Raw genomic sequence first — 19,240 nt, 5'->3', positions numbered from 1 at the left:
AAGAAAATTAATGAAATAATTAACAAGAGGAAGAAATTCTTCCTATGGTAGTCATGAGTCTTGTAAAAGTTTGAGTGAAGAATTAAGTGACTACTATGGAGGGAGGCATAGGTCCCATACTAGACCTCACTCCCAAAGAAGAGAAAAGGATAGAAGGTCCCAAGAGATTAGCATTGGCCTCCCATATTTTCATGGAAAAAATAATGTTGAGGCCTACCTAAATTGGGAAATGAAGGTTGAACAACTCTTTGCTTGCCATCATATTAGTGAAGAGAGAAAAGTTCCATTGGGTACCCTTAGCTAACAAGGGTATGCCCTCTATTGGTGGACTTCTCTTGTTTGGGAAAGAAGGATACATGGGGATCCTCTAGTAGAGTATTGGAATGATCTTAAGAGTGCCCTTAGGAAGAGGCACATTCCCTTCTACTATGAAAGAGAGCTTATAGATAAGCTCCAAAGGCTTAGACAAGGCAGTATGAGTGTTGAAGAATATAGACAACAAATGGAACTACTCCTTTTAAGAGCTGGACTTAGGGAGGAGGAAAGAACAAGCATAGCTAGGTTCCTTAGTGGGCTTATTATGGAAGTGAGGGACAAGGTTGAACTCCTTCCATATAGGGACCTAGATGAGTTAGTCCAACTTTGCATAAGAGTGGAGCAACAACTTAAAAGAAAGCCTTCATAATGCAGGGAGGGTACCCTAGTAATGTAGGATTTTTTATCCCATGTATTTTAGGGCACCTAAGGGTAGTTTTGTAATTTCACATGCATTAAGTGCACTATTTGATGTGCATGTTGGGAGAGAAATTTAATTGAATTGGGAGAAGCCCAATCCTATTAAATTTTGGACCAGCCTAAGGGGGACGTGAGCATTTGCTTGCGACACCTCATTGTCACATCATATAGTCACATTGTGCACATGTCCTTCATGCTTTACATGCCTCATGACACCTAATCACACTTAGATTAGAATCTTGGATTTGATCTTAGATTAGTGGGCTTAACCATAGCTGAAATTCACTAATCAAAATTAATGAAATTTTGGCTCCAAATTTGGCTCCACAAATTCAAGTGAAATTTGAATACAAATTTAAATTTCCCTCTAAGATTGTGTGATACTTAGGCTATAAATAAAGGCCTTGTGTGTGCATTTTGGCAACTTTGATCATTTTAGAAATTAGACTTCAAATTTCAGACCTCATTCTCCCTCTTTTCTCACTCAAAATTTCATTCCCCTCTCTCCCTCTCCCTCCACTCATATTCTCCTACCTTCAAGCTCTTATCCATGTCTTCCTATGGTGGTGGGCTTGTTCTTGAATCATCTTCTCCTTGAAGTGGCATCTCCAATCACCTTTCCTCCTTCTCCATTCCACTGCCATTTCTCTTCAAGAAGCAAAGGACTCCATTTATGAAGAAGATCTAAGGCCTACAAGCTCTGTATGGAGCTACATTATATCATCAAAAAGGGGGAGATTGTTAAGTTTGGTTGCGTCTAAGTCATATTGGATTATATCAAACAATTAAATCCCTAAGGTTTTGATGTTAACAAAGTATAAATTTTATGTGTTTACCCTTCATGTTAAAGCTACATGTTTATCTACCTCTATGAGGTACAAGCAGAAAGCATGGACAGAAAGGTTCTGGATGATAGCTAACGTATCAGTCATTGGACGATGCTACCTCAACATCCAATCCTAAGAAGAGAGTAAGTGGTGTGCAAAAATACACTCTAAACACTTCTGATACCTTGATCTTAATCTCTTCATCCTATCATTTTTGGTATCAAAATTTATGTTGTTCGTCATCATAAAAAAGGGGGAAATTGTTAAGTCTGGCTACGTCCAAGTCATATTGGAATATACTAAACAATTAAATTCATAAGGTTTTGATGTTAACAAAGTATAAATTTTATGTGTTTACCCTTCATGCTCAAGTTATAGGTTTATCTACCTATATGAGGTACAAGGCAAAAGCATGAACGGAAAGGTTATGCAGGATAGCTAAAGTATCATTCATTGGACGATACTGCCTCAGAGTCCAGTCCTAAGAAGATAAGTGCTCTAGCACTTGGCTCATAGTACAAAGACAATGGAATAGTTACTCGATCCTCAGGTACTGAAAGTAATCATCAAAAAGTAACATACATAGGTTCAGTAAGGAATTTGTGTCATAGTGCACAAAAGGGAAGATTTAAATTGTCTTGTCTTGACATTCTTAATTCCTTTTCTTTTATGTTGCTAATGTTATATTTGATTTGTACGTTGAAATTCAGCTCTGAGCATAAGGCGACACTGGCAAATTGTACTTCTCTAAAGATATGCTGCAGAAAGTGTTTGTGGTCCCCGTACTCTCTCTGCATAGTAACGACCTCATGTAAAGTGTCCAAGCTATTAGACAATGGCCTTAAGTCTATATAAAGCTTGAAGATGTTCGTGATAAGATTTTCAAATCACAAGAGAATCATCTGAGACAAAATGAACAAAGTGTTGTAACCCTATCAGTTTTGTTGGATGAAAGAAATTTGAGTGAATTGAGTGAATCTTAGCTCTACTAAGTTAGTAAGTTTCACTATATTCGAGCTTATTCTATAAACACTCTTTGAATGATTAAAATACATTATCTATCAAACATTTATCATTTGTGAAAGTCAGGAGTGGCTTAGTGACAAAGAATACACAGGTCTTAATCTTAAGGGGAGATTAAGGGTAGTGCCAGTAGTGGCCTAGAGAGTACTCGTAGTAGCCAGGAGTGGCATAGAGAATACTTGGTTGCAATCAAAGATTTGATTAGTGGAACCCTTCAAGTTTTGAGAAAGAACTGGATGTAGCCCAAGAGTTGGGGTGAACCAGTATAAAACCTTTGTGTTTTCTTTATTACTTATATATAACTAGTTTCTTTCTATAAGTTACTTCTACACTACCTTGTCCAAGTTTTGTGAATTGGTTTTTAAACACAAAGATATTTCGAACCCCTTAGATGAAACTGATCATCCATTGATATCTGTTTGAGAAAAAGCTTTCCATGTTTTCAAAAGACCAAGTTTTTATCCATCACACTATTCTACCCCTTCCCTTTCTAGTGTGTTTCAGGTACTTCATGAGGGTGATAGAATGATTGAAGAAGATGACATGTATTGACAAGTATAACTGAACATTGAAGACAAAACACAAAATAAAGAACAAAAATCTTTCTATAGATTGATATCACTCTTACCATGAATTATATAAGATCTCTTGTCCAATTATACATGTTGGACCCTTGAAATTTACAATTTAAAATCACTTTGGTCTTTATAGGTAAATAAATTCGGATAGATAAAAAAGAGAGGAGAGAAATATATAAATTGTAGAAAAAAGTATTTTTATATTAATTAAGAAATGCACTTAACCCAAATAATTAAAATTTACATTCTAAGTTTTCTTAAAGTTTTTTTTTAATTTTAATGTTATAGCATAATTTTTTGTTTAATTATTTGAAGAAATTAAACAAAGAAATAAAAAAATCATTCTCCGATTATTTCATGTCAACCTAGAATATATTTTTTCTTGTCATTTCACAAAATAAAAACTCTTCTTCCTTCAATTTTTTCCTCTTAAACAAATAGTATAAAAATTCAAATAATGCCTAAAATTCTTTTAAATAATTAGCATTTCTATCATATCCAATTTTTTTATTTCCTTTTCTTAAATCCATTTTGTATCCCCTCAATTAGTCAAATAGCTTAGCATATGTCACAGAAGCAAGATCCTTTGATTTAGAAATTGTTGTGACTTTGGGCTACAACATTTTGTTGAAGGACTTAAGTATCTTGACATTTATCTCTTTTTCAAAAATCTTGCCAAGACCCTTGAGATGATTCACTATATGTGTGAATCTTTTATGTACATCTCCTATAGTTTCACCTTGCTTCTTCATCCTTAAAGTTTCATATTTTTGCATAAGCGAATTCTTCTAAGCTCTTCTTACTTCCAGTGTAACTTCATGTGTAACTTGGATCAAATCACATGTTTCCTTTGCAGTAGTGCACACGAACACCCTGAGAAACTCATCAGAATTAAGTGGGGAGTGTATAATGTTCATTTCTTTAGATTCATATTAACATCTTCTAATTTCTTCATTGAACAAAGATTCATAGGGTTTCTCTATTGTCTTGTTATCGACTACTTGAGTTGGAATTGTATGGCCATTAACAACAACTTGCCATTAACTAACTCCATGGAAATCTTCATGCAAACCTTCCAAAAAAGATAGTTTACACCGCATAACAATGGAGTCCTGTTAATAGACGCACCTTCAATAAACGGTAATTGATTCCCAATCATGATTAATTTTGCGAAATATCTTAATTACCTTACAAGATCCCAACTCTAATACCAATTGTTTGTTGGACCGAGAATCTAAAAAGGGGGATTGAATAGATTCCACAACTTTTGAGATTTTCTTGATGAAATTAATTCAAATCCATATACCCTTTTGAACAATCAGGGTTTTCCTCAAAATCTTTTATCACAAGGATAATCTTACTTAAGAAAAACAATCTTTTTTTGTTTAGAAACAAAGTTTTAATGGCACATCCAATTACAAGATCAAATACCAACACAATACAATATCAAGAACAACTCAATAACAAGATAAGGGATAGAGAGAATCAAGACAAGAGTTAAAGAGAAATCACTTTACAAATGCTATGCACAAGCAAATCTATAAAACTACACTTAATCCCTTGAACACTACTATGGCGTCCCCAAAATAATGACTGGTTTAATAGTAATGATTTAAATAACAAAACCATGGTAATTTTTTTTTCTTCTTTTTCTTTTTCATTTCTTTCTCTTTTCACAATAATTAGGTTCAGAAGGAAAATCCTCACTATAGAGTCCTGAATGGCCAGTTCACAACTCTATTCGGAGTCATTTCTTTCTTACCACTCGAAATCTCTAAACTATTTTGCTGTTTCAAAAGGAAGAGTATTATACCAGCCATTACTTCAGGTCGTCATGTGAAAATAATAAAATAAAATACGGTCGGTAAACTCTTTTGCAAATAAAGTTTGCTAATACTTTCTTTTCAAATAACAAGGTTAAACATAAGTACATTCATCATTTAAAAGTTGTCCAAAATATGGGAGTTTTACAAAATACATAGTGTCATCCAGAGCAAAGGTGTCCACAGTGGTGGCTTCAGCCACGTGTATACAATCATCAAATTCCTATACAACAGGTCTACCCATACAAAAACAAAAGAGTAAACCTAACAGTCAGTCCTAGATACACCCACCCTCAAAAAGTATATAAAACTAGTCCATAGAACTGTCTACTAGGATGAAGAGCCTCCGCTAATTGCCATCTCTCCAGGGCCACTATCCTCTGTAGAGTCTGCCTCAGATGCCGACATGACGTCCTCGGGAGAATCCACCTCAGGAAGGGGATCCTCATCACCCTCTAGAAAGTCAAGAGCATCCACAGCAGGCTCAGGAGGTAGCTCCTCAAGATCCTCCTCAGGGTCTTCCTCAGATGACGTTACCTCGATCACTTGGACTGGCTCCACTAGACGATATGGTGTAGGCGTGGGTAGTATCCACTCCACAGTACGCTGAAGCGTGCACACGGGTTCATCTGGATGCACCAATGAAGTAGCCGTAAATCGAATCGTGCCCCGAAATCGGCACCTCGTGTTGCCTTCGAGGGTCTCCCAAGTTCCATCTAGGCACTCCATCTCCACTCGATCATGGATTAGCTGCGCCGCCATCACGATCTACAAGAAAGAAAAGAAAGGGGTAGACTCTTTCACAAGAATCTAACTATGCCGCAACACAATGCGTCTCATAACAACTACATGCAAGTAAAAGGGGTATCTTTAGGCTTTTCATCTCTGGTAATCGATTACACAGCCTTGGTAATCGATTACCAGAGGCCAAACTCGAATTACACAGCTTCAGGACATGAAAACCTGAAAAAGGCACTGTGTAATCGATTACACATACCTGGTAATCGATTACCAGTGACCCATTCCTCTGTGTAATCGATTAAACAGACTGGTAATCGATTACCAGAGGCCTCCACAGTCTTCCAGTTCCCTTTTGAAGCCTGGTAATCGATTACATCCCCTGGTAATCGATTACCAGAAGCTCCCCTAGCTTCCTGACCTCGTTTTCAAGCCTGGTAATCGATTACACCCCTTGGTAATCGATTACCAGAGACCATCTTAGCCTCCTGTCTTCATTTTTAAGCCTTGTAATCGATTACCCACCCTTGGTAATCGATTACCAGAGGCCATAACCCATATATCACACAAGATTCACAGCTGGCCAGCCACCACACAAGCCTCCTTGCTTTGTGGTCTTTGTTCCTTTTATCTGTTGACTGCCAGGAGCTCGCCTGCTTAGGTACATCACAGGTTCTCACTGACTGACTATGCCCGGGTTGGGTCGGGATTGGTCAAGCTTGGTTTTGGGCAATAGCACCCCACCTGACGTCCCCAAGGTCTCCTGACCCCCGCGACATATCTCCAGGTACCACTCTGTGGTCAACGAATAAAAGCAGGAAGTTTCACCCTTCTACACTTCCTCATCTCAAGCTTGTAGGATTATGGGGTACCCATCACATGTGGTACTAGGTGGCGGTCGGGCGATGGTGCACAACAAGTTTTTCCACATCCACAAATCGCGCATAAACCCACCATCCCCTGTTGCCCACCTCCAACTGAGCTCACGTACTCCCACGTAGCCCATATCCTCGTTTCTCTCAACACCGGGTCCCCATCAATCCTCCCAAGCTTCCCCAACATCCAGGTAATTCAACATTCAAACAACACAAACTATCACAGCCAATAAAACAGGGCAAAGGCAGAAAACTCTGCCCAAAACACCAACCAAAATCACAGCTTTTCCCACTTAAAGACCCCAGTAACATTTCCTTCGTTTCAATTCGTTAACCGTTGGATCGACTCGAAAATTTTACTGGAAGTTTCTAGTACATAAGCCTACATTTTGACCGTTGGGATCTGCTAGAAAACATCTAGAACTCATTCTGCACTACTCTTTCCACAACCAGCAAAATTTAGCATTTTTCTGCACTTATGCAAAATTCTGCTGCACAATTTCACAGCAAAATTCTGCATAAAGTGCAGATTTCGAAAACCACACTTCCCCTCATCCAATCTTGCCCAAATCAAATCCTACAAGTCCCAACTCATGTATCATTCATGTATAAACCAAAGTCAAGCTTCAAAACACAGCAACCCAAAATCTAGGTGTCCAAAACCCCTCAATTTAATGGATTTTCTAGGTTTGAGAAGTGAAATTGAGAATGAGGTAAATTTGAAGCAAACTCTCGCCTCACACAAGTCCATAACATCAATTTAAACTTGTTCAAACTGGATTTACACCTAAAATTTCACCGAATCAAAATTTGACTCCTCAACACCCAATTTACCCTAGAAATGGCTCTTTGTTCACTTTGGTCATTTGTTTTTCTCTCTAGCTCAGCCTAACCTTTCTCACATGTTCTAAATGGCATTTCAAGCTAGGATTAACTCATTTTAACCTCCATTTACCACATAATCCAGATTTAACCTTCCAACTCTCAAAGCCTCACTCTTTTTCCACTCATAACACCACATTCTCACTTTCTAACCCTAGGTTAACTCTACCCTTCATCTCTAACAGTTTTCCATAAGCAATTTCAGCACATAAACATCACAAGCATCATCATAAAAACCCTAAAACTGAATGGGTAAGCTTAACTCATCCAAACATGGCAAGTTCAACATGCTTTCAACAAATTTCTTCACAAATAACTATCATGAAGCAGAAACTTAGCAAAACTACCCATCATATCTCCCAAAACCCCATACCCACGAAAATCAAGAGAGAAAGAAGTCCACCCAAACCTGAAATTTCGAAGTCCCACACGTAGAGACGCGCTTCACGACTCCGAAAATGCCCTCCTTTCGCGATTTGGAGCAGAAATGGGCACCAAAGGTTGAAGCTTTGTTGGGCAACAATGGTGGATGAGAGAAAAGAAGAAGAAGGCTGCGTGAGAGAGAGGGAGAGCTTCTGAATTTTCTTTTGGCTGAGTGAGGAGAGAGAACAGCTTTTGGCTTTAAAAAGGGTTTTCTCTTTTCCTATTATTTTATTTAAGCTATGCCACATGTCCCCATTTGAGTGGAGCAAAAAGGGCCCACTTTCTCTTTTGATTGTGACCCATACTTAGTCACAAAAAGTGAGAAAAATCTGACCTTTGAAACGCTAAAATCCTGCCTCGGTTTGCGTGTCGTTTCTCTGGTTCCAGTTCCTCGCGTTTCTCTGCGTCCGTCGGGGCCAGTTTTCGAAAGTAGGCAATATATATATCAAAACGCTCAGAATAAAACCCCAAGCGTGTTTCAGAGGTTGGTTTCGTTAAATTTTAAGTCGCACGCAAAACGATGATTTTTAGACTAATTAATTAAGAATTAACCCATAACCTCCCAGTTATGGATTTCTCTTCCTTAATTAGCCTAACCCGCGTATCTTGCCCCCACTATTCCTACTTCTACCAAGAACATATATGCATATACACTGAATAATACTTATATATATATAATCATTCAAAATACATCGTTTTCAAAAATTCCGGGTAGAAATTTCCAGGATGTCACACCTACAAGAGAAAAACTATGAGATGAACCCTACAACTCAACACCTTTCTTGGTAACCTTAACCAAGATCAGAAAACTAAGATACCAAAAATAAGGAATGGAACGAAAACACCTTATTGTGTAGTTGTAAAAATCTTCAAGCTTCAATCCATGGTGTTCATCTTATAATCTTGAATGCATGACCTTGACAAGATGACTTTCTCTAAAGAAATATTGTGGAAATCCTCCAAGAAACTCTTTTTGATTGTAATGTGTAATTTTATCTTGATAAAGAGTCATACTAGGGAAATAACAAGATGGGTATCTATAATAAAAACAATTATAACCTCCATAATCGATTATCAAAATCGGATAATCAGTTATTTCACCTATATACCATTTGTTATTCCTTTTCAGATCGTGGTAATCGATTACAACAATAAGGTAATCAATTATTTCAATCCCAAAGAACAATCTTCCAATTGCAATAAGATATAATCGATTACAAGAACTTGGTCATCGATTATCCTACTTGCAATTTGTCATATTTGCCTTCAATATGCTGCTATAATCGATTATTTCGCACATAGAGAGAAAATTAAGTTTTTAAGAACACTTGTAATTAATTATAGAGCCATGGTAATCAATTATACGGCTCACAATGACTTTCTTCTCTTGAAAACAAGCTTGGTATTCGATTATCCCGATGGGAACAACCTTTTTTCAATAGAATCCAAGTCTAATCCATGGTTTAAACATGTTTTTATTGATATACAAAAAAACTATGCAATTGATTACACTATTTTAAACACTTATGTTTATAAAAGCTTAGCATTCACAGTTACTTATGACACCAATCAAAGCATGGTATAGAATAAAGTAAACTATAGCAACCATGCCTAGATCTAAAAACAATCAATACAAAATGTCACCCCTATGTAAACATGTTTGACATTGTAAAATTGCATAAACCAAAAACTTAAAACTAAGTATTCAATCTACATCTTTTTGCCAAACAACATTTTTGCTTGGGAGGAAAATTCTGAATGGACCTCTTATTCTTAATGAGTTAGTGGATTAGGCAAAAAAAGCACATAAGAGTTTCTTCATTTTAAAGGCAGACTTCCAGAAAGTGCACAACTCGGTTAATTGGTCCTTCTTAGACTGTTTAATGTGTAGATTTGGCTTTGGAGATAAATGGAGGGCATGGATGAAGGCCTATATATGTTCGTCTAATGCTTCAGCCCTAGTGAATGGATGCCCAACACAACAGTTTGAGGCCAATAGAGGCTTAAAACAAAGGAATCCCCTTGGCCCATTTATATTCTTAGTAGTGGTGGAAGGGTTGGCGACTTTATTTCGGAGTGTAGTGGGGCGTGATGTTTTCAAAAGTCTACAAGTGTGGGAAGACATACAACTCTCATTACTACAATATGCAAATGATTTTGTAGTAGTAATGGAGGTTGATTATGATATCTTATGGGCTATAAAGTCAATTTTTCGTAGCTTTGAGCTCCTTTTAGGTTTAAAGGTAAATTTTTACAAGAGTAATTTTTATAGAGTGCGAGTGGATGATCAGTTTCTGCTTGCAGTGGAGTCATTCCTACACTGGAAAAAAGCTAAGTTGTTGTTCAAGTTTTTAGGCCTTCCCATTGGAGCGAATCCACGGTTAGTTAGGACCTGCGATTCAATCATCCAATATTTTAAGAAAAAGTTAGCTCTGTGGAAAAGAAAACATGTGTCAATAGGTGGAAGAGCAGTGCTTACTAATTCAATTTTAGGTAGTAGTCCTTAATACTTTTTCTCTCTTTTTAAAGTGCCAAAAAAGTATTAAGCAATCTAATAGGCATTCAGAGAAAGTTTCTATAGCAGGGGTCAAATGATAACCAAAAAATTAGCTGGATGAGGTGGAAGAATATTTACAAAACTAGATCGGAATGAGGGGTTAGGGGTTAAACACTTGGAATTGTTCAACATCAGCTTGCTTTTGAAATGAAGATGCATATGCCTAACGAAAAAATGGGCATTTTGGCATAAGCTGCTTTCTTATAAATACAGTGATATCTGTGAGTATAATAACATTGGAGGGAGATTCTCTGCAAAACTGTCCTCTTGATGGAAGGATTTACGAGAATTAAATATCAAAACACTAGTGTTATGGAGTGGTTAGAAGTATTGGAAGTGTAGAGCATACATATTTTTGGTTTGATCCATGGTGGTTGAAGATTGCCTAAAGGATAGATTTCCAAGGTTGTTTCAAATTGTTGAAACACAAAGCATCTTATATAGCTAATGTGGGGGTTCAGTTGGATACAGGGTTGGTGTGGCACTAGGTTTGGAGGAAAAAAAATTCTTGTTTGGGAAGAGTTATTAGCTGAGTTATTGTGCCACATCGAGCATGTCATCATGAAATCAGGAACTAATGATGATTGGTGTTAGAGGTTACTCGAATCTGGTAAGTTCTCTGTTGCTTCAACCTATAATGCTCTTTTCAAAACTTTGCCTCAAATGTTTGAAATATAATGTATTTTGCCGAGTGTGAAAACTTTCTAGAAGTGTGAAGTCCCCTCGAAGGTTCTAGTTTTCTCATGGAGACTATTGTTGGATTGTTTATCAACATGTAATCAACTTCAGAAAAGGGGAGCGTAGATCACACACATTGCACATTCATGCCTTTTTTGAAGGCAACCTATGGAAACTATGGATCATCCATTTCCCATTTGCCTGATATCATATCGGGTTTGGAATAGTATTCTTAGATGGCTAGGATGATCATCAACTTTACCAAGATCAGTTAGATTATTATACAAATAGATGGGCTGTAACACCCTAAAATTTTACTAACTGTAAATCGATGTTTAAATATATTTATCGTGTTAGTTGATTATATGATTGAATTGGATGAGTTGAGGTATGTGTCAATTAGCCATGTGTCATTTTCTTGATGTTGAGTTATGTGGAGTTTTATTGACTTAGCTTAAAATTATGAGATTTCAAGTTTCACCTAAACGTGCTCCGGTAAAACCATGATCCCAGATTCGTTAACCGTTGGATTGCTTTCAAATTTGAACTGTAGGTTCATAACCTAATTCTTCATGATTTGACCATTTGGATTTGAAAAATAACTTGACTTCTTGCCTATCACACTCACGCTAAGTGCAATCCCAACCCGAGAGGAATTGCGCTTAGTGCAAAAACTCACGCTTAGCGCCAAAAGTGGATTCTCGCTTAGCGAGATAAGCTCATTAAGTGAGATCTATAGATTATAAATACATTCTTCAACATGAAAAGGATGATTTTTCACTCTCCTCCTCTCCAAATGCCCACTCAAACCCTAACACCTTCTTCTCCACCACCCACGACCACCGGTGGCCACCATGAGCCACCGTTGCTTGCCACCAACCACCATACGGAGAGGAACGTTTTGATCGGAGCGAAATCCTCATAATCCACCTCAAGGATTCGATGGAGAACAAGCTCGCAATCCTTTCTTTCATAGTTTCTTTGAGGTAATCTTGACTTCTATTCCCTTCTCCTAGTTAGCTTTAGCTTCTCTTTGTGTCTTTTATGTTTTGGGTACAGTAATAGGATGTTTTTACACTCCCTTTGAAAAACCCTTGAAAATGAGACGTTATAAAAATTATCTTTTTATAAAATTGATGTTATTTTAGTGACCTTTGTTGAACCCCGGTCACATTGGCCTGATCATAATTTCAAAAAGATGTCTCTTTGTAGTAGAAACCAAAATACCCCTTAGCCCTTTATGTTTTGACACGGGTAATTGACCCTGGATATTATTATTAACCTTGTTTTTAAAATCTATACTAAATTTCCTTTGATTTAGTATATAGAACCTTCTGTTTGGATTGACAAGAGAGGTCTCTGAGATGCAGAGAGGAGCTGATAGAGCTCACGATAGGTGAGGGGAGTTTGTTATAATTTTATGGTTTTGATTCCATAATTGAGATCAGGGAACCCAATTATGGGGCTGTATGTTTGTCCTTGTGTATGTTGGTTTTCAAGAAAAACTATGTTTTCAACTAATGGGATGCGATACATTTGTTACTGATAAATGACATTATTTTTTTTATTAGACTTGTGTTGTTTGAAGACCTGGGGAGTGTAACTCTTAGGCATGAACTATATATGCATGCATGTGCGGAATGTGATTTATTAATGATATTGTTATTGATGATATTAATTGATTTGAGATAATGTTGGTGTTGATGATAATATTGATATGAGATGATGTTGTTATTGATGATAATAATTGATATGAAATGACGTTAGTATTTATGATAATATTGATATGAGATGATATGGTTATTGATGATAATACTGATATGAGATGATGTTGTTATTGTTAATAATTTCATTGAGATGAAATAATGTTGACGTTAATAATGTCATTGAGATGAGATGATGTTGATGTTGAGAATGACATTGAGATGATATTGTTGTTGATAATGACATTGAGATGAGATGTTGTTGGTGTTGAAAATGCCATTATGATGATGCATGTTGTGTATGTACATGGGGGGTGCAGTGACCATGATGGATATCCCTGGTGGGGGAAATAGAGTGGTTAAAGAGTTTTAAGCATCTCAGGAGGGGATGACTTAGAATCTTTGATTATCTGATCAGTGCATTGATGGAGCCCATGTTTCATACTTCATATTGCATGGAAACAGTATAAACTTTGTCAATAACATTTTGCGTATGAGATATGATATTTTCACCGAAGTAGTAAAATTTGTTGGAGCGAAATTCACCCAAGCGAGTCGAATTTGAGCTAGATAAACTCGCCCAGGCAAGCTAAATTTCGCTTGGGCGAGTCTTGTAGGCTACAAATACGTCCAACAGCGTAAAACAACCATTTTCACCTCCATCTCTTCCCATAAACCCTCCCCCCCCCCCCCCCCCCAACCTCCTCCTCCACCACCACCGACCACCGGTGACCACCACGAGCTGCCTTTGCTTGTTGTCGAACCACTGCACGGAGAAGAACAATTTAATTGGAGCCGAATCTTCAAACCTCAACTCGAGCATTCGGTAGAGAACGAAGCCTCCAATCATTCCTTCGCGGTTTCTTCGAGGTAACCGTGATTTCTAAGCCTTCACCTTGATAGTTTGAGCCTATGTTTGCATCTCTTTTGACTTGGGTACCATTATTTGATGTTTTACACTTCCTTTGAAAAATCCTTGAAAAAGAGACGTTCTAAAAGTTGTCTTTTTATAAAATAGACTTTATTTTTGTAACATTTGTTGAACCCTGGTCACAGTGGCGTGATCAGAATTTCAAAATGACCTCTCTTTGATATGGATCTCAAAACACCCCTTTAACCTCTTTTTAAATTGAATGAGTATTTGACCCCAAAAGTTAATATTAACCTTGTCTTTGAAATCTATACTTAATTATCTTTGATTTGGTATATAGAGCTCTGCGTTTGGACAAACGAACGTGAACCTAAGAGATCTTAGAACAACACCGCAAGGAACTAACGAAGAGATATAGATAGGTGAGGGGAGTTTATTATTTGTTTACAACTTTTGATATCATAGTTGGGGTTAGGGGACCCAATTATGGGGATGTATGTTTGTCCCTGTGCATGATGGTTTTCAAGAAAAACTGTGTTTTTAACTAATGGGATGTTATATATTAGTTATTGATGTGCATGCTGGTTTTCAAGAAAAACAATATTTTTAACTAATGGGATGTGATATGTATGTTATTGATGATTGAAATTGTCAATGATGTTGTTGTTGTATTGATTGGAATTTTTGGGAAAAGTCTTAATTATAGAGGGGACTCTGCCCAAAATTTTACATTTGTTCTTCTATTTACTTCTTTATTAAATTTTAAATGGGCATAAGAGTTTGTTTTGAATACCATAGTTCTCCTTTTTAATTTAGAATTTTCCTTAAAAATATGAGTCTTGTGATATTATGGATTATTGTTGTATGAGGTTTATGTTGCCTGAAGACCTGGGGAATGTGAATCCCGGGCATGAATTTATATGTATGTATGTGGAATGTGATTGCTTGTGATGTTGATGATGGTGTTGATGTTGATAATGACATTGAGATGAGATGATGTTGATGTTGATGATGTTATTGTGATGTTGTATGTTGTGTATGTACATAGGGGGTGTGGTGACCATGTTGGATATCCCTAGAGGGGAAAATAGAGTGTTTTAAAGAGTTTTAAGCATCCCTGGAGAAAGAAGGGGATGACTTAGAATCTTTAACTATGCATGGTCAGTACATTGATGATGGACAATTTTTCACGAGGAAAAATACGTGTACTTGGGAGCATGTCACTCAGTTTAGAACTTCCTTGAGACTCAGGTTGATTACCATGGGGGGGGGGGAGTTGCCTATGCACAACAGGGTGACCTTGACACTTGTGCCTAGTTTTTCTAAGTGAGAGTGTCATGTGGACACGCTTAGGCTATTTCCAGATAAATGGTACCACATTGCATTTTAGAGTTGAGTCAGGTACATGCATCATTCTGAGCATAATTGATTTGAATTATGGAAAAGTTGATGACTAGTTTGTTAAGTGTATGTTGAACCGATGGGTTATTGAGAATGATTGTGGTTATTGTTATTGTATTCTTGTTAATCATTGTCTTTTGGTGTTTGTTGATCTTTTATAATAAACTCACCCTTGCAATTTTTGTACCGTGTAATTGGTGCCTGTGATGATCTCAAACTTTCGTTCGTGGGAGCAGATGGGCAGCAGTAGGTGACTTGGTAGGAAGTCTTTTGTTGGAGCCGCCAAGCCAACGTGATAAAGTTGGAATTTATTTTGGGGGAGAGTTGTGTTTTGTTATGAACTCTTCCTTAGTTGGTTCCTTGACTCTTTTTATTGGGCATGTAAGTCCCAAGTTTAGATATATGCAAAAACTAAATTATGTTCTGACATTTGAAAGATGTGTAGTGGTGATATATATATATATATATATATTGTTCACGTGTTTATGTGTTGTTTTGATGAATGTACATCACAAAAAATTTACCATCGTTTTCATAATCAAATTAATGGAGCTTTCACTTAAAAATTGAAATGTCACATTTTATAGTAAGCGATGTCGTAGCAATGAGGCAGGTCGTTACATGTCACATTCACGACCTTAAATCAAGCACCTTGTGCGTGTTTGGTTTAACGTTTGAAAGTTGATTATGAGTCAAGAATTAATTTTGTATACATTTTCACATGTTTAGTTTCACATTGGAGAAGAATTCAAAATTGATTATGTGTTCAGAATTAATTCTGAACTAAAACAACTTTAAGTAACTTCAATGTTAAATCCAAAATTTTGTATTGAAATATACTCCTAACTTAATTTTACAACGAAAACATTCAAACATAACTCACATTACTTCAAAATCAATTTTAACCAAAATTAATTTAATTCAAAATCAATTTTATCAAACACGCATCCAAACACCCCTAAGTATTAATAAAAAGAGAGGTTGAAATGCAACTTTTGTCCTCCTATTTTTTTTTTTAAAAAATAATAATTTTAGTTTTCCTATTTTTTATTTGGGAGGTTTCGTCTCCTATTTTTTTAAAAATTTATCATTTTAGTCCCTCTATTTTTAAATTAAGACATTTTATTTCCCACTTTTAAAAAATCTGTGATTTTAATCTCCTTTGTTAATTTCAAACTTGATTATGTACTTTTTAAATTTTTATTAGGTTAAAATATATTTTTCGTCCTTATAAATATAAAAATTTTTGGAATTTGTTCCTATAAAATTTTTGGTATGTTTTCCTCTTCATAAAATTGAAATGTATTATTTTTTGGCCCAGAGCTAGGCTTGGACAAATCCGAGCCAATGTGTCATTTTTTTAAACTTAAATTATAAAATACAATTTTTGGGGTTTTTTTTTTTTTTTTGCAAAATACCCCTTTCTCCCAAACTCATAACAACCACCGCTCGTCGTGCCACCACCTGCACCACCGCACGCCACTACCCACATAAGCCAAACACCACCACCAAATTTTGTGTCGTCAGGGTCAGCGGCAGAGATGGTGGCTTGTGTGGGTAGTGGTGCATTGTGGAGGAGGTGGTGTAGGTGATAGCGCAATGCGAAGGAGATGGGTAAGGTGGTGGTTGGTCACACGGTGGTCGGAGTTGCGATGGTTGGTCGAATGGTGAGTGGGGAGATGTTTGGGTGCGGGTTGGTGACATAGCTCCACATTTAATTTTTTAGTGGACACACATCAAACACTTAGGATCAAATTCGTCTAAGCCGAGTTTTGGAAAAAAACAAAACACACTTCAATTTTATGAGGACGAAAAACATACAAAAAATTTTGTATGGACAAATTTCAAATTTTTCGATATTTATAGGAATAAAAAACATATTTTAGTCTTTTTTAATAGATTAAGTTTTTTAGAAATTAAATAATTAAGAAAAAATTTCTAATGTTGATAATAAATAAACACATGTCAGTCAACGTTTACAGGATACATAAATCAACGTTCAAAATTGATCACAAAGATTAAAATTGTAAATTTTTAAAAATGGAAGATAAAATATTTCAATTAAAAAATAAAAGACTTAAATCATTAAGTTTTTTTAAAATGAAGGATAAATATTTCAATTAAAAAACATGAAAATTAAAATGGTAGATTTAAAAAAATAAGAGGTGACAAATTAATTTTTTTTTTTAAAATAATGATCATACAAACCAATTAATTTTTCTTTGATTGGTGGGCTCAATTGACATCATTTTTACTTGGGAATTGCTTGGGGCACCCAGCAATTTTCCAAAATGCCATTTTGGTTATAAGTAGCAGCAAGATTTTTCATTTCTACAGTTCCATTTTTTTCGCAAGATTTTCGTCACTTAGTGTAACTTGCTTTCGTTACTGGTGGTTTGGAAGCGTATTTGGTCTCCACTGGTGTATGTGCACCTGTGAGGAGTATACGGTGAGTTTTGGTCAATTTTCATCCTCGGAGAAGGAGAAGTAAGCCAAAAAAAATGGTTTGCACATACGGATCAACAATCCGTATGACCCATACGGATCATATTAATTTTTATAGTGATATAAAAAATGTATTAAGTAATTAGAATGGTGAAAAAAATACTAATGATTAATAATTAACTAACATTAAATTGCTTAAAAATGAATATACTAATGATTAATAATTAAAAAAAAATTATGACAATGATTATGTATTTACATGTTTAATTCAATTATGTATTTTATTGAATGCTGCATTTATTAGATTTATATGACATTTTAATGAAAATGTGCAATAAAATATTTTTTTTTTGTAAACATCTATACTTGTGTCAATAAAAAAATGAGGTGATTATATAAATTTTTCCATTGAATTGAATTTGTTAAATGTTTTATTAAGATGGACGAAGAGCAGTGGATGTATGATAATATGATGTCTGAAGAAGTTGATATGAATATTGAAAATGAGAAAGATGCTGGCGTTAAAGTAGAACACGTTGATTGCTCTGATATCTTTAATACTTCTCAGGTATTTGTGTAATTTGTTGTTGTTGTTGGTACAGTAATTATATTACATACATGTTACTGATGTTAGACCTTATTTGAACTGTGTTATAGTTGTTTGCTACCCGTGATGAAGTTTTACAATGGGCTCGATCGTTGGCTCATGACATTGGATTTTTTGTTGTTATAATGAGGTCAGACACCGATACTGGTGTTCGAGGAAGAGCCTCGTTTCTATTGATAGCTTGTGAAAGGAGAGGGGAGTATAGGCCTAAGAAACATAATTTGGTAAGAACATGCACTGGCAGTAGAAAATGTGGATGTCCGTTAAAGTTCCATGCGAAGCCAGTTTCGGGAGGAGGAGGATGGATGGTGAAGTTAATTTATGGGGTTCACAATTGATGTAAACCCATTTGCACAAGGGTTGAAGATGGATCTTCAAAGGTTTTTCTTTCTTTTTTTTATGAAATTTATTGAACGAGAGAGAAAGTGACAAGTTTATGGAGGGTTGAATGTAAGGTATTTGGTTCAAAGTTTGAATGTGTTTGGATGGAAAATGAATGAAGGTTTAGAAAGATGAAGAAGGAGAATGAAGAAGGGGGTTGGAAGAATCACTCCTCCGGAATTGGTGTCACACACAAGGTGGTGTTCCTTGATAAACCAATTTCTTGAATCACTCAAGTAACTAAGGAGATTCACTCTCACACTTTAGAAGGTGATTAAAACTCAAATTCAAGGTCTATTTTTTTATTAGAAAATGTGTAGCCTATAAATAGGAATGACATCAAGTTGGTTACACAAGTGAAATGATCACCAATAACAACAATTGATGGTGTCATTAAACCTAATTAAAACTAGAATTGATAACAACAATTGATGGTGTCATTATACCTAATTAAAACTAGAATTAAGACACATACACATATGGAAAATTGTGCAACTCCATGGTCAGCCAAGAGGCAGCCACAATCCTAGAGTTTTCACCTTATTAAACCTTAATTTATTTAAATTAAAACAAGCCCATAGGTGGTGCAAATCCCAAGAGAATTGATAGCCACTTAAACACAAGTTTGGGCCTTTATTTCAACTAACAAAATGCTAATAAAACCACTCAACAATAGTGGCACCCTCTACTCTT

General features: G+C 36.0%; 1 protein-coding gene across 1 annotated transcript; it reads left to right on the top strand.

The window, feature by feature from the left end:
• The first annotated feature begins 16,724 nt into the window (after positions 1-16,724).
• On the top strand, positions 16,725-18,504 carry LOC106799575 (uncharacterized). The gene is made up of 3 exons (XM_014778468.1): positions 16,725-16,781; positions 17,999-18,127; positions 18,217-18,504. The coding sequence occupies exons 1-3, from the start codon at positions 16,725-16,727 to the stop codon at positions 18,502-18,504; spliced, it is 474 nt and encodes a 157-aa protein (XP_014633954.1).
• Positions 18,505-19,240: the final 736 nt, after the last annotated feature.

The sequence above is a fragment of the Glycine max genome, chromosome 8 (assembly GCF_000004515.6).
Source record: "Glycine max cultivar Williams 82 chromosome 8, Glycine_max_v4.0, whole genome shotgun sequence".
NCBI lineage: Eukaryota > Viridiplantae > Streptophyta > Magnoliopsida > Fabales > Fabaceae > Glycine > Glycine max.
Note: the sequence above shows the minus strand (reverse complement) of the source record. Positions and strands in the feature narration are given on the sequence as shown.

Excerpts from the sequence above, each read along its gene's own strand:
- LOC106799575 (XM_014778468.1), top strand. The coding sequence starts at position 16,725 with ATGGGTAAGGTGGTGGTTGGTCACACGGTGGTCGGAGTTGCGATGGTT. Across the intron at positions 16,782-17,998 it reads TTGCGATGGTTGGTCGAATG|ATGGACGAAGAGCAGTGGAT; the intron begins GTGAGTGGGGAG and ends TGTTTTATTAAG. Across the intron at positions 18,128-18,216 it reads ATATCTTTAATACTTCTCAG|TTGTTTGCTACCCGTGATGA; the intron begins GTATTTGTGTAA and ends ACTGTGTTATAG.